This window comes from Onychomys torridus, chromosome 22 (genome assembly GCF_903995425.1).
Source record: "Onychomys torridus chromosome 22, mOncTor1.1, whole genome shotgun sequence".
Lineage (NCBI taxonomy): Eukaryota > Metazoa > Chordata > Mammalia > Rodentia > Cricetidae > Onychomys > Onychomys torridus.
The window spans coordinates 28,198,121-28,213,330 of NC_050464.1; the positions used below are offsets into that span (position 1 = coordinate 28,198,121).

The 15,210-nt window shown below is 50.9% G+C and overlaps 1 protein-coding gene across 1 annotated transcript in view; it reads right to left on the minus strand.

Annotated features, from left to right (window-relative positions):
• The window catches only part of Dnah10 (dynein axonemal heavy chain 10), a 96,182-nt gene that overhangs the window by 17,845 nt on the left and 63,127 nt on the right, over nucleotides 1-15,210 (minus strand). Inside the window, exons 46-54 of the mRNA XM_036171641.1 lie at nucleotides 13,235-13,432; nucleotides 11,933-12,094; nucleotides 9,362-9,536; nucleotides 5,336-5,517; nucleotides 4,067-4,203; nucleotides 3,118-3,335; nucleotides 2,750-2,971; nucleotides 2,430-2,577; nucleotides 149-428 (exon numbers count right to left, since the gene is read on the minus strand). Of these exons, the coding sequence (XP_036027534.1) occupies nucleotides 149-428; nucleotides 2,430-2,577; nucleotides 2,750-2,971; nucleotides 3,118-3,335; nucleotides 4,067-4,203; nucleotides 5,336-5,517; nucleotides 9,362-9,536; nucleotides 11,933-12,094; nucleotides 13,235-13,432 (1,722 nt within the window). The remainder of the gene's footprint in view (nucleotides 1-148; nucleotides 429-2,429; nucleotides 2,578-2,749; nucleotides 2,972-3,117; nucleotides 3,336-4,066; nucleotides 4,204-5,335; nucleotides 5,518-9,361; nucleotides 9,537-11,932; nucleotides 12,095-13,234; nucleotides 13,433-15,210) is intronic.

Consider the following 15,210-nt stretch of genomic DNA (forward strand, 5'->3'; position numbering starts at 1 on the left):
GGAATGGTTCACCCACACCTTAAGAATGGACCAGCAAAGACAACTTCCAGAGAAAGACCCAGGGCCACCAGGTGACAAGGTGCCCAGGAAGTCTCACTCTCAAGGTAGGGGGCCCTGGACATTTGCAGCCAGATCTGTCCCTTCTTACCAGTGTAGTTGATGACCATGGCCTTCCCAAACACCGATGGGGAGTATCTGGGATTGGCCAGCTTGGTGTTGAGGTACAGCCGGAAGTTGGTGTCATAGTCGACCTCCTTGTCCCCCAGGATGATGAACTGGCGGCCTTGGGTGGACTTGATATTCTTCTCCAGGACATTGTCAATCACAGGGTCAATATATTCATCCACATCGTGGAACAGGAAGGGGGTCCCGTACTTTATGGACATCTCCAGCTGCTTGAGGAAGTCGGGGTCATTGAAGGAGGCAACCTGCAGGAAAGAGAAGGGAACTGGGGGTGAGCCATGCCTAACGGCTCTCCCACAGCAAGCTGAGGGAGAGCACACACCGGGAAGTTCAGAAGCTGGAGGCAACCAAGAGAGTCAAGAGGGAGGCAAGCCTAGGACAAAACTAAAAACCATTAATGAGTCCCAGCAATCCCACTCTTGGGTGTATGCCCTGGAGGACTGCTGTGGATATCGCTCTGTGTAAATAAAGTTCTGATTGGCCAGTGGCCAGGCAGGAAGTATAGGCGGGACAAGAGAGAAGAGAATTCTGGGAAGTAGAAGGCTGGAGGGAGACACTGCCAGCCGCCGCCATGAGAAGCAACATGTAAAGACACTGGTAAGCCACAAGCCATGTGGCAAAGTATAGATAAGCAGAAATGGGTTAATTTAAGATAGAAGAAGCAGGTAACAAGAAGCCTGCCTCGGCCATACAGTTTGTAAACAATGTAAGTTTCTGTGTGCTTTCTTGGTTGGGTCTGAGCAACTGTGGGACTGGTGGGTAAGAGAGATTTGTCCTGACTGGGCCAGGCAGGAAAATCTAACTACAGAGGACCATGAATGTGGGCACAGCCAGGGCTGGTGAGGTGGCTCAGTGGGTAAAGGCACTTGCCATGCAAGCCTGAGTTCAGTCCCTAGCCCTCACGTGGTAGATGGAGAGAATCAAATCCACAAAGCTGTTCTCTGACTGCGACATGCATGACCCCCCCCCCCACAAACATATATAAAAGAGAAGTGTGCATACAAATGTTCATAGCAGCACCATGAAGTGGAAATAACCCAGCAGTTCTTCAACTGTTGATGGATCAAGACATTTGGTATGTCCACACAAAGGAATAGTATACAGCTATAAAAAGGGACATAGCACCCATTGTGGAATGTTAGGTGAAGATGTGTTACATTCATTTATGCTGTGGAACATTCGTTTAATGATGCAAAGATGTATGGCATTCTTTTATGTTGCATTTGTTTAACTCTGTGAAGCTGTGTATCTCTGCCTGTCTAAAACACCTGATTGGTCTAATAAAGAGCTGAACGGTCAATAGTGAGGCAGGAGAAGGATAGGTGCAGCTGGCAGGCAGAGAGAATAAATAGAAGGAGAAAAAAAAGAAAAGGAATGAGAAAAAGAGGAGAGAGGGATGACAGGGGCCAGCCACCCAGCCAGACACAGAATAAAAAGAAAACAAAAGATACACAGAAATAGAAAAGGATAAAAGCCTAGAGGCAAAAGGCAGATGGGATAATGTAAGCTGACTAGAAACAAGCCAAGCTAAGGCCAGGCATTCCTAAGTAAGCATGAGACTCCATGTATTTGGCAGCTGGGTGGCAGGCCCCTAAAGAGTAAAGAGTAAAAGAAAATTGAACCACAAACACCCACACCTGCTACAACATGGTTGAACCCCTACAACATAAAATAAACCAGTTACAAAAGACTAAATACTACCGTATGGTCCTTTCCCTAGGAGATATCCAGAACAGGCAAAGCCATGGAGACAGGAAACATATTAGCAGCTGCCAGGGGCTAGGGAGCAGCCACTGGGGCAAACACTGTTCTTCTTGGTGGGGGTAGGGATGGAGGTAATAAAAATATTCTAAGCTGCATCTTAACTATTCCAGGTCTCTGAAAATATGCTAAAAAGCCACAGAAGTTTCTGTTTTGAATGAGTGAGAGACTGCTAAGTGAGTCACATCCCAATGAAGCTGTCACCTCTGCCTCCTGCCTCCCTTCCAGCTCCTACCGCCACCCAGGCTCCAACCCCCCCCCCCAACCGCATTCCCCTCCCACACACACAATGGAGCATCTTGGGCCACCTCGCCCTGATCTGGGCTGAAGGTGATAAAGACAGAAGACATGGTCTTCATCATAAAGATGTCTCAGCCTGAACCCCTGAGCAGGGGTTGGGGGAGGTAGGGGAAAGGGGTTCTTCGGGCTTTGGGTAGAGTTCAGGGAGGAGCATGGTGCAGGACTCTTGGGCAAAGGGGCCACACCCTCAGGTTGTTCTTCTCTTCCTTTCTCTTGATCCAGTTGAGGGCCTGCTGCTGGGGGTCGATGCAGAGCGGGAAGCGGCTGGCCCGGGTGGTAAGGATGCCATTCTGAACCGAGAGTTCATCGGGGGGAAGGCCCTGGGAACCCCACCTGCAAGGGACGACCACAGGGAGATGGACGTTCCCCCACCAAGTCATAAGCCCAAGGCCATAACTCATGACCTTGCTCAGGGTTGGCCGTGCCTCCTAGGCTGCAGCCCCACCCACCACCCACCCCCAGGTGACACCCATGCAGGCCCCTCTGGGATCAGGGGTGTGAGTACCTGCTGATCTCCACATCATCTGTGAGGAGGTTCTCCAGTCGGAAAGGGTGGCTCAGGGGGATTTCTCGATCCAGGATGTCGTTCTGCCACACCTGGTTGACCATCTCGTCACGAAACTCCCAGGTGAAGGCGCCCTCATAGCTCAAGAAGGCTGCACAGAGCAGGCAATCGCCCAGAAGTTTCACCCGCCGGTGCATTAGCTCATCCAGGTCATTGAGCCACCTGTGTGGGACAGGGAAGCCACCACGCTGAGCGGCTCCTCCCATCTGGCCATGACCCATGCGGACTCGGACTTGTCAGGCCTTGGGAAGACATGCCAAGTTTGTATAGATTATGGTTCTGCTTGTTAGGTGGGTGATGCCTCTCACCTGACATTTTCTGAGCCCAGACCAGAGATGAGCTTGTCGGCTGCGATCAGACGCCTCTCCATGATCTCTGCCTCCTCCTGCAGTTTCTGCTTCTCCAGGATGGCGGCCTCATACTTGGCCCCCAGAGCCTCCAGCTCCCTCTGGATCGCCGACAGCTCGTTCTGGATCCTTTCTAGCTCCCGTTTGGTTAGGTAGAAATTCCGCTCCAGCCTGGCCACCTGTGTGAAGACAGTGAGCAGAAGGATGGCAGAGGGCCGGCCATCTCCACTTACATCAGTGCTTCTCCACCTTCCTAATGTTGTGACCCTTTAATACAGTTCCTCAGGTGGTGGTGACCCCCCGCACCCCCACCATAAAATTGTTTTCGTTGCTACTGCCTAACTAATTTTGTTACTGTTATGAATCATTATGTAAATACCCGTGTTTTCTGATGGTCTTAGGTGACCCCTGTGAAAGGGTCATTTGAATCTCAACGGGGCCACGACCCACAGGATTGAGAACTGGACCACGGACCTACATGAAGCTGGTGGGCAGACAGTAAAGGGTCTCATTCCCAAGGGTGTTCATACTATACACTGTGAGGCCACCATCTGCTACATCAAGATACATGGCGGTGTGTGTGTGTGTGTGTGTGTGTGTGTGTGTGTGTGTGTGTAAAACAGTATGTGCCAAATATTCTACGATTCATAGGATGTCCCTGGCAGGAGAGAGAAGCCATCCTTACAGCCTCCAGAGCAGAGGCTAAAGAGCCACCACAGCTTGGGGTGGGCTGTAACCATCTCTACACGGCACACAGCTTTCAGCCCTGTCTGTCTGCACGCTGTGTGAGCGAGGGCAGCGGCCAGGATCCTAAGTCTTTATGTGGTTTCAGGTTAGAACTTGGCAGAATTTTCTGGAAGCATTATGGACACTTGAACTCTGATCCCAGGACAGTGAGGCCTCAGCTCACCTTCTCTCTTTTGGGCTTGATCTCACGGAACACGTCACAGTACCCCATGACGGCCTCCACAAACTTCAGCATCCCCAGCCCCGCCTTGCTCACAGCCTCCATCTCCTCAATTGTGGTGTTCAGAGTTTTCAGGAGGCCTAGAGGTCAAACACAGTGACTGTCAAGCTCCCCCCTCAAGGCAGATAGAACTGGAAACACGTTGCCTAAGGACAGAGGAAGTGTCCCAAGTACCCACTCCTCAGGGTCCTGCAGCATGGAGTTTCTCAAGTGTGGGGTTGAAGGTGGATTTGAAGGGTAAAAGCCACTGCCACCTGGGACTCCATGTGACCTCACATGACCCAGAGGCCCCACTGGACACTCTCCAAGCTCTGGCAACCAGGAGCACTTAGGGGGCTCAGACAAGCAGCTGACCGGGATGCAGAAGCTGTGAATGGATTCCTACCCCCACCCCAGCAATGTTACGGAAGTGGAAGCCTGCCCAGCGGTAGCCAGGTGCAGGGGAACATGGGATTTCACACTTCATTAGTGTCTGTGTTTACCGTAAGGGACTGCGAAAGGGCATTTGGTAGTGAGTCTTTCTGCTTTCTTACAATTCTCTCTCTCTCTCTCTCTCTCTCTCTCTCTCTCTCTCTCTCTCTCTCTCTCTCATGTGTTGCATACATGCACAGGCTGTGTGTGTGTGTGTGTGTGTGTGTGTGTGTGTGTGTGTGTGTCTTACACACACATGCCATAGTGCACATGTCAAGTGAGGTCACATGACAACTTCGTGGGAGTCAGTTCTCTCTTCTTTCTGGGGATCTAAGTCAGGTTACCAAGGCACTATGAATCAGTACCTTTACCTGCTGAGCCACCCCCAACCGCCTCAGGGGTAAGGTTGTGCACACCTGTGACAATGTGGTCCATGAGGTGGTGACTCCGTGCTGAGAGTCAGCTGGCAGGGAGCTTGGACATTCTCTGGCCAAAGACACATCCCGCTGACTGCAGGTGGTGCCACCCTTCCCCTGCCCGGTCCCCAGGTGCATGCAGAGGCATGGCATTGGCAAGAGGCACAGAGGGAAAATGCTAAGCCACCCAGAAGACAAAGGCAGAGCCGGGTTTCCCTGCCAGGGAGAGCCAGACCCCGTGCTGAACCAACTGCACGTGGGCCAGCAGCTGCCCCTGTCCCCACATCACCAACGGGAGCCAGAAAGCCAGTGTGCTGCTCCATCCACAGGCCTATGGTGACACCCCAGCCCCGCCCCTTGCCTGGACCCTCCCAGCCCTGCTCACCCTTGATGTTCTTCACTTGACTCTGGGTGATAGAGTCGAAGTCAAGCTCCATCAGGGACCTCAGGAAGTTGGGGTCGGACATCATGCCCTTAGCGGTTTTCCAGTTGAGCTCCTTGTAGCCTTTCATGATAAGGATGCACTCGCAGACGGTCTGCACTTGCTTTGGGGGCTTCGCGAATGATCTGGGGGACAGGAGGACCCATGTTCAGTGTAAGAAAGGCCAGGACCTAGCCAGAATTCCTCGGGAAAGACGGGGCAGGAAGAAGGGTTCCCTAGACGTGGCTGTCTGGGAACAGAGTATGCAAGGTCCCTAGAGGCAGGAAGGTGGCCCAGGAAGGGACTCATTTGCTAGCCCCACACCAACCTCCTGGAAGACGGCAGGGAACAGAAACATGATGGTAGCCATTAAAAGCCCAAGACCTCGGTGCCCAGTTCCTCATCATAGCCAGGCAGTTGGAGCTGCCTGCACTGGGCATAACCCTATCCCAGGTCCTGTAGCCAGAGTAGGCCCCACAGGCAGGAGCAGAGAGAGCAGAGCTGGGAGCGAGGCCGATGCTAGCCCAGCCGTGTGGGTCAGTGGGCTAGAACTGGCCCTGGGTGACCAGCGAAAGCCTTGGATTTACAGAGCATTTGGACACTAATGATGGTAGGTGACAAGACATGTCTGTCAAGAAGGCCAGGGAAGAGAAAGCCCATGGGGCTACACATACAGGAAGGAGCAGACATGGTCTGGTGGTCCTAAGCTGTGGGCAAGTTAGGGACCAGCCAGGGGTCAAAGGTTTTCTCTCTATAAAGCAAGAGTACAAAGCCAGAAGCTCCCAGCTCCAGCTCCCGTGAGTCCATTCAAGTGATGCATTCCACTTCGAGTCATGATCCAGGATCTAATTTACCCAGAACCCTCTGTTTTCTCAGAATGCAGTACAGATGGAACACTGGAAACTCCCAACTCATAAGAAATAAGATTTGAGCTGGATGGTGGTGGTGCATGCCTTTAATCCCAGCACTCGGGAGGCAGAGGCAGGCGGATCTCTGAGTTCAAGAACAACTTGGTCTATAAAGCAAGTTCTAGGACAGCCAGAGCTACACAGAGAAAGCCTGTCTCAAAAAAAAAAAAAATTGATAGTTGGTTTTCTAAAGTGCCTCGAACCAGCTCAGGTCAAAACAGATGAACAGAAAGTACTGACCCCTGCCTCATGGATCACTGCAGCCGTTCCCACCCACACCCAGACTCTAAGCTACCCACTCACTCGCTCGCCCAGGCTAGCATAGAGAATTACCAGCTAAGCGTGCCTGGTGACCAGCAGATGTCCCACGGTTGTGCACCTGAAAAGCTTTAAAACAAAACATAGGGATGAACCCATGCCCGGATTCACTGAGTAAAAGGCAAATGTGGGCATCCTTGATGGCATGTAAGACTGACCCTCCTCCAGGTTACTCAGCCAGTGAGGATAGGGAGGGAGGGCCAGGCGTAGGCGCTGTGAAGACTTCTCTGCGCTCCCACAGGATGCCTGCCATACTGCTTTACAGGGCTTGAAATAAACTCAAGCAGTTTACTTGGAGTCTGGTGCTCTTATTGTCAAGTGGTGATCTTTGTCACAGAGGTTACAAGGTAGAGAAATGGACATGTTGGGTTTCACACAGTCACCTCGCCTGCAGGGACCACAGAAACTGAAGGAAACATCTGCAGAGACGGACCCTGATAGTGACCTCTTAGCCAGTTTTGGTGACCCGGTGTTCTCCCCCCGCCGCCACCAGGCTTAGGTCCTATTCCCTGATTCACTCTATTTTTTTTTTTCCTGCTGGCATTCTATAAATATGGGCTGCAGAGCACAGGGTGCATTAGAATTCAACAGAGGAGGAGGCAGTGCCCTCAGGACTTGCCAGGGACCACTGGCACCTGAGGCTTGTAGCTTGAGCCAGCCTCCACAATTCCACCTGCAGCTGAAGCCTGAGGGGACGTGTCCCTGCCTCAGCCTTGGCGACCCTGTGCTTCCGCTGCAGGCAGGAATTTGTTCCCTTGGCAGGTTCCAGCCTCCAGATGCCAGACACGAAGCTCCCCAAGGGTGGCAACCAGAGCCTCAGGCCTGCTCTGCCTCTCTCAGCCTATAGAACCTGACCTGTGACCCTTCCTACAGCTGCAACACACCCAAGAGCGGGCCTGGTTCCCACATCCCAGCCAGCATCCCTTCACTACCGTGGGTTTCGAACCCGTTTCATTTAAATCCTGAGTGGCAGTATATTTGTCCTTCCCACTTAAGGTTATTAACTCTGACTTACCATAAAGTATCGTTCATTGGTCCCCCTTCACTATCAGCCCACTCCATTCTTGGAGGAGGATGGGACAAGAACCTGGTTGTCCAGGAGACAGTCTCCAGGGACCACCTCAGCATCACAAGTTAGTTGCAAATGGGGGCTGCTGTTCCCTCTCAGGGGAGAAGCAAACACGTGTACCTTTTTGTTACCCAGCACCTTCTGATTTATACTTAAGGGTTCCCACAGAGGGGACTGAATATTCTAGAAAGACATTTTAAGGAATTAAAGACTATGAGACTGTCCAGCGATGACCACTCAGTGTTTTTCACATTGAAATGGCCCATCAAAGCCAGATTGTAGTTGTTGGGGGGTTAGGATCCAGATGCACACTGGACTCAGAGGAAAATACCTTAAACACTGACAAAAGATTTACATATAAGAAAGAAAAAAAGTAGTTACAAGCTGCCGCCGCCTTGGGGATGTGAATTCAGGTCTCACAGTGGCATTTTACCCACGTTATGGTCTAAAAGCCACAATATAAAATATTCCTAAACAATGCCACATACCCCAAAGCATGCGTGAGAAAAGCAAACACACATACAAATCTCACCCCGCAAAGTCAAATGCCCAATGACAAATTCAGAAGATAGCTACAAATCCCTTTATGGATATAAAGATAAGCTCCATTTTATATAAAGTCTTTGGATGGCTGGGGGTGATAGAGCACTTGCCTAGCATGTTTGGGTGAGACTTCGGCATTTATTCCCTAGTAGAACACACACACACACACACACACACACACACACACACACACACACACGCACCCCTTTTCTGCTAGAAGAGAGGAAGAAAACTGCAGACACCTGGGGGTGTCCTCTCTGGCCACACTATGAAGAAACAGGTACAGATGTGGACTTGGGTGGGTGGAAGGACCGTGCACTGTGCACCCTGGGACCCGGACATTCCACTTCTGGAAATGTATCCTGCAGGAGGAGGTGCCAGAGTGCACAGTGAAGTGTGGCCAGGTTTGTTTGCTGTGTCCTTTGTAAGGTCAAAAGATGAGATGCAAGAAAGGATACATCGGGGCGCCCACTGAATAAAGCATTGCACCCACATTGTGGGATGCCTCCGGCCAGTTTAAAACACTTAGGAAGTCCGTCCTATATCAGAGCGCAAACACAAAATAAAACTTTAAAATTGGGTGGGTCAAATGGCTAAGCCAGTAAAGGCCTTTGCCACCGCGGCTGATGACCCGAGTTCAATCCCCAGGGTCCACAGATAAAGGTGAGAAACCACTTTGGAAAACTGTCCTCTGATGTCTACATGGGCATCACAGCAGGCGCACATACTTGTACATGAACATAAATGAATTTTCGATTATAAAAGCATGTAGAACACAACGCCAAACAGAAAGGAAGCAGACAGATACCACAGGACGTACCGGCAGCCCTCTCTCTCCAAACCCAGATTCTACAGTCAGAACCTTGTAAAGCCAGTTGCCTTGATCCTATATTAAAACTCTCTGGCTTGAGGCTAGATGGTTCAGTGATTCAGAACGCCGTCCACTCTTTCATAGGACCTGGGTTCGGTTCCCCGGCACCCACTTGGCTCACAACTGTCCTCCTGGTGGAGCCTGAACTCCCTGGGTGGGATTGCCTGGCCTCTGGGGTGGGGTGGGGGCTCTCTTTACTATCTGTAAATAGGGGGTAAGCACATGGCAGCCCAAGTGAGCGCTAGGAGAGTGCATGTGTGAGCAAAGCGGGTAGCTGGTACCTGATTTCAGTCACATCTGACTTGTCCAGCTTCTGCAGCTCCAGCTTGGCAGCCTCCAGGATGGGCATGACCTCAGCCAGCGCTGTCTCAGCCTCGGTCTTCTCCACTGCGATAATCTTGTTCTGTTCTTCTATCTCCATGGCCTTCTCCTCTGCCAGCTTCTTCTTCTCCTCCGCTGCAGGGGGAGGGGCCGGTGAGATGCCAGGATGCCGCAGCAAAGCCAGCCATGGTCATTGGGGAGAGTGGCCAGGGGGCTCTGGTCAATGCGATGGCCACAGGGGCTCACACAGAGAGGACTCTAGGTGGCATTTCCTTGCTGTGCACTACCCTCTGGGTTCCATGTCAGCCTTACCTGCCTAGACACTGCCGGCCAAGGACCCTGGGTGACGTGACTCCAGATGACTGAGATGGATCTGTCCCTCACCCCCACTGTCCTCTCCGTCTTATATTTAAAAAAAAAAAAAAAAAAAAAAAAAAACACCTTTCTATAACCTCTGATTTATTTGTGCTCACGTGCCACAAAGTCCGTTCTCTCCTTCTGTGGATCCCAGGAGCAAACTCAGGTCATCGGGATTGGTAGGAAGCACCCTTCCCACCGAGCCAGCTCACTGGCCCTGCCATTCTCTCATCCTCCATCTCCTACCCCAACCTCCGGGTCTCAACCCTTCCCTCCCACACACACATATTGAGAGCTGCTGGTAGCAAAAGACCATGGGAGTATACAGCAGGTGACAACTAGATTTCAGAAGGCCAACCCATCAGACCTAAGGATTCTGTTGGAGGAGACCATCACGCAAGGCATTGTGGAATCACTGCCTTTTGAATCAACTGGCTGTCTCTTTTTGTAAACTTCTTGCGCACGCAGTAAGAGCTTTGGTATCTTTTCCCGTGCACTTCCATGTTATGTGTACATGTAATCTCACGACTGCATCTCAATCTTATGGGCACACATGGTTGTGGATGGTCAAGAAGATGGTTTCTTATTTAACTGTACAATTTTTATGATTAGACACATACTAAAATATGCTTCATAACTAGGTCTATTGTTCCATGTGGACTGCAGACGCTTAGAGGTCTTATTCTCTCATTTAGTCACTGACAAGGCAAAATTGGCCAGACAAAGTGTCTTCGTAGAACTTCAATTCACAAAGCAGGATTGCAGGTGCCTGGCCTTGTTGGATCAAAACCCTTCCAGAAGAATTACAGTGAACTAGAATTGATAGTGCATGTGTCTGGCCTGGGTATACCTCAGTCCTTCAAGAGATCAACAACTCCTGTGTTCCCCCATGCTTCCTCCATGGCACCTCCCCACTCTGATTCAAAAGACAATTAACACTTGGTATTTATTTTTACACCATTTTTAATGCAAGATTTTAGGCTCAGTAGACTAACTATGTAAAGGTCTTGAGATTCAGGTGATGAACAGAAAAAGGCTGTTAGCCAACTAACCATGTCTGGATATTATTACTCACATAAAATAGTATATGTGTGTTCTCTGCCTTCTCCTTAAATCTCTCCTTGGTCTAATTTCTTCCCTTGTGCCCTTGTAGCTGTCCCTTTAAGAGATAGCCAGAACTTTACAAGCTACAGCTGGTGTCAGTCACCAATTAAGTTGACCAAGCCTTGGCTAAGTGTGACTCTTATCAGAATGCTTGTCCCTGAGAGTTGACTTTGTAGTTTTTGCTAACAAGTTGTTAATGAATGCACAGATACAAGCTTGGGGAGGGGAGGAGAGGAAGAAATGAGATAGAACAATGAGAGAACAGCAGAAGAAGAGACAGAGAGGAGCTGAGTAGGAGAATGGAGAAGAAGCTGTGTAGATAGAGTTGACTTAGAAGAATCAAGTGAATGGACTAAAGAACTCAGCATGATTCCATTCATTTGCTATCCCTCAGATTCATTTCTTCGAAGCTTGGTAGTGTCCCTGGGGGGATTCTTTCCAGGCAGGTACCTGGAAATCCGTTACCCACACACACTTTTTTTTTTAAATGCTCACTTAGGTCCAGCCCTAGAGACCCTGGGAGAATTCTTTGCAGGCAGGTACCTGGAAATCTGTTACACACACACACTTTGTTTTTATGCTCATTTAGGTCCAGTGCTAGAGATGCCTCATCTAGGAAGTACAGCCCCTCTGTCCTCCTTCCTTCCGGAAGCGCTCCCCACCCCACCCCACCCCTCCCCGCCCAAGCCTCTGCTCACAGCTTGACTTCACTTTGTCACTGGCCCACATTCTGTCTGGTTGCCCCCTATGAGTAGGCCAAAAACAAAAACAAAAATAAAAACAAAACAAAAACAAAAAAAACCCCAAAACACTAAAAATAACAGAATATTTAGAAATTAAACAAATCTGGAGACACTCAGGGTGGGTGTCCTTTGATGGTGGTGGGTCTGTGTCTTAAGGCTGCTAATGGCTGCCCACAGCACAGTGGTCTCTCGGAAAAATCTTGGAGGAGCCCCGACCACCCCCCCCACCCCACCCCCACCCCACCCCCCCACCCCACCCCCACCCCACCCCCCCACCCCCCGGGGCAGACTGGTCCCCAGGGCAGGCGGCCCACACCAGGCACTCACCTATGGCTGTGTTGCTGGCAATTTCGGCCAGCAAGGTCTCGCAGGCAGCTGACTTCTCGGCCAGCACGATCTTCTGCTCTGCCAGCTTCTGGTTGAGCTCATCTAGCTGGATGGTGGCCTCCTTCAGTTTGTCCAGCCCACCCTCTAGACGCTTGCACTGTGCTGGGGGCACACAGCACACGATCAGTGGGACCTTGCATTAGCCTCCTTGGGGCCTGTGGGGGATCTGTCCCCACTTTTGCACCCCCCCCCCCAGGGTACTCTTGAGCAGGGAGAAATGAGAAATATTTAGATAGAAATATAAAGAGAGAGACAGAAACACAGGATAGCCTCGGGAGGGCCCGGGTCAAAATCCACCAGCCCCTTCTAAAGGGCTTTTAAAGGAATGCCAAGGGGTGGAGCAAAAGACCTCCCCACAGCACAGCCAAGTGCAGACCATCCCAGACACCTGGTGACTATGCAGCACATGGTCAAGCCATCCCCATATGTGGCCCTGCTGGGTAAAGCAAGCTCCAATCTCACTGGGAAACCTCTGTGGACCCTAACAGGGACCCATCCAAGAAGAGGGAAAAAACTCACTTCTATAAGATGCCATACCCATTCTAGCTAGCCCCCAGACTGCATATGTGGCATTTGCTAGCATGAAGAAACTGCTAAAAACAGTGTGTCGGTTTTTGGTTTTGGGTTTTTGGTTTGGTTTGGTTTGGTTTGGTTTTTCGAGACAGGGTTTCTCTGTGTAGCTTTGCGCCTTTTCCTGGAACTCACTCTAGTCCAAGCTGGCCTCGAACTCACAGAGATCCACCTGGCTCTGCCTCTTGTTTTGTTTTTGAGACAGGGTCTCTCTGTGTAGCTTTGAGCCTTTCCTGGAATTCACTCTGTAAACCACCAGGCTGGCTTCAAACTCAGAGATCCGCCTGCCTCTGCCTCCCGAGTGCTGGGATCAAAGGCGTGCGCCACGACTGCCCGGCTAACGGTGCATCTCTTAACCAGTTGCCAAAGAGAGCCCTTCCTAAAAAAGCCCTTTCTAACAGAACACACGGGGGACCAGGGGACATCCAGAGCAAAGAAAACAGACCTGCAAACCCGGGGCCACACAGAACTGAGAGCGAGCAGGCTGTGTCTTACCCACAGGGATGAACCATCCCCCAAATGCAAAACTCAAAGCTGCTCTATTCTGCCCCAATCGGAAGGGTGCCAAGCCTTGCAGAGAGGAGCCTTACTCCCGAACCCTGCCCACCCAGCCCGGCCCCACCCTTGTGCCACCCATTACCTCCCTCCCCGCCCTGCTCCACCCCTGCTCACCTATGTTGTTCTGGGTTTTCTCATCCAGCAGTTTCGAGTACGTGTTGATGAAGTCGAGGTAGTTCTTGGGCGTCACGTAGTTGCTACGCCTCAGCTTCTGCTGGAACTGCTTGCTGAACTCACCCACGGACTGGTGGACCATCACCACGTGCTCCACAAGATCTTCGATATTCTCCAAGGGAATCATGGGGTTGTCCCCTAGGCAGGAAGGGATGCGGAGAGTGGGGGTTAGCAACAGGGAAAAAGGTTAACTGCAGGCAGCTTGGTGGCAAGCGCCTGCCTAGCCTATGGGACTTTGGGGACAGGCCCCAGCACGGCAGGAAACAAACCAACAAACAAAAAACCAGGTGCCCCCAAAAGTGAAACACTGACCCAAAGATCCAAGAACTCCATGCCTACGTAGGTGCCCCCCAAAGAACCAGACACCCAGCCCTTCAACAGGTCCATGAACACCGATGTTCGCAGTACCAGAGCAGTAAGGAGAAAGGACCAGGGCCCATCAGAGGTAGATGGTAACAATGAGGCATTGCCCACACAGTGGAGTACTATTCAGCCATGAAAAGGACCAAAGGGCTGATATGGGCTATACCCTCCAAAAACACTATACAAAAAGAAAGAAACTGGACACAAAGAAGCAATGTGCATGGGTCCCCTTACATGAGATACATAGACAGGGAAGATTCACAGAGTTGGGACACTGGTTAGAGGTCTCCAGGGTGGGGGAGCCCACAGAGGTTTCCTAGTGAGAGCTGAGCTTGCTTTACCAGCAGGGCTGCATAAGAGGATGATTGGACCACGGGAATGGTTACCAGGTGTTTGGAAGGGTCTGCACTTGGCTGTAGCTAGCAAGGGGGAGGCCTTTTGCCCCTCTCCTTGGCATTGTTCTAAATTTTGTTTTGAATAAAGTTCTGGCCGGTGGATAAGGATCCCTCCCGAGGCTATCCTGTGTTTCTGTTTCTCTCTCTATCCTTCTATCTAAATCTCCTATCCCTCTCTCAAGAGTACCCGGGCAAAGGTGGGAGCTGGTCCCCCACGCCAGGGCCTAGGGGAGGGGAGATGGGTACAGAACTTCAGTTTAGGATGATGGAAGGTTCTGGAAACAGATAGCCATAGTGGTTACATGACACTATGAATGTAACTGATGTTTCAAGTACACTCAAGATGGACAGAACAGGACAGTTTACAGTAGATATATTTTCCCTAAATAAAAGGTAATTTCATCAGAAATTTAATTTAAAAAGGGAAATGCGGAGCTATTACTTAAAGCAACTTACAGGACCTGCAATCTGCCCACGGTGATTTCCCTAACACAGAGGCCAACCCTCCTGCCCTGGGAGACTGACCCTCTGCCTTTCCCAGGCACCATCAGGAGAAGCTGGGGCTTCAGGAATAGGGCCCACAACCAACCCCTGACTATCATGAAGCCCCTGCCCATGGCGGCTGGGTGGGTGCACTCAGCCATTCTGTGATGGAATGATGGATGCTCTCTCCCAGAGCCAAGATCTTCTCTCTTGGATCACCTGATGGCCTGGGTTGCAACATCCTCAAGCAGGGTATGAGAGAATGAAGACTGGACCTAAACCATCGGTATGTCCAGGTTCTGCAGATCTATCTTTAACTCAGACTGCACACAGCATGCCTGAAAAACTCGGCCCACAGGCATCTTGTTTTGCAACATGGTCACCTCAACTTCAGGAAATACGTTCTAAGGGGAGAGAGTTGTCAATGAATTTCGGGCGGCTTTGTGCACAGAACCGAGACACTGCGTTTGTGCTGGAAAAGTGTGGGAATAACCTGCATGCTATGGAAGCAAGCATGCACAGCCACAGCAAGGCTGGCAGCCACAGCCCCACGGGCATGTGGCTCACTGTGGAAGGCCAGCTCCCACCTTTTCCAGGGTTCCTACGAGGAGGAGAGAGGGATAAGAAACTTTTAGATAGAAAGACAGTGAAGAGGAGAAAGACAGAAACACAGGA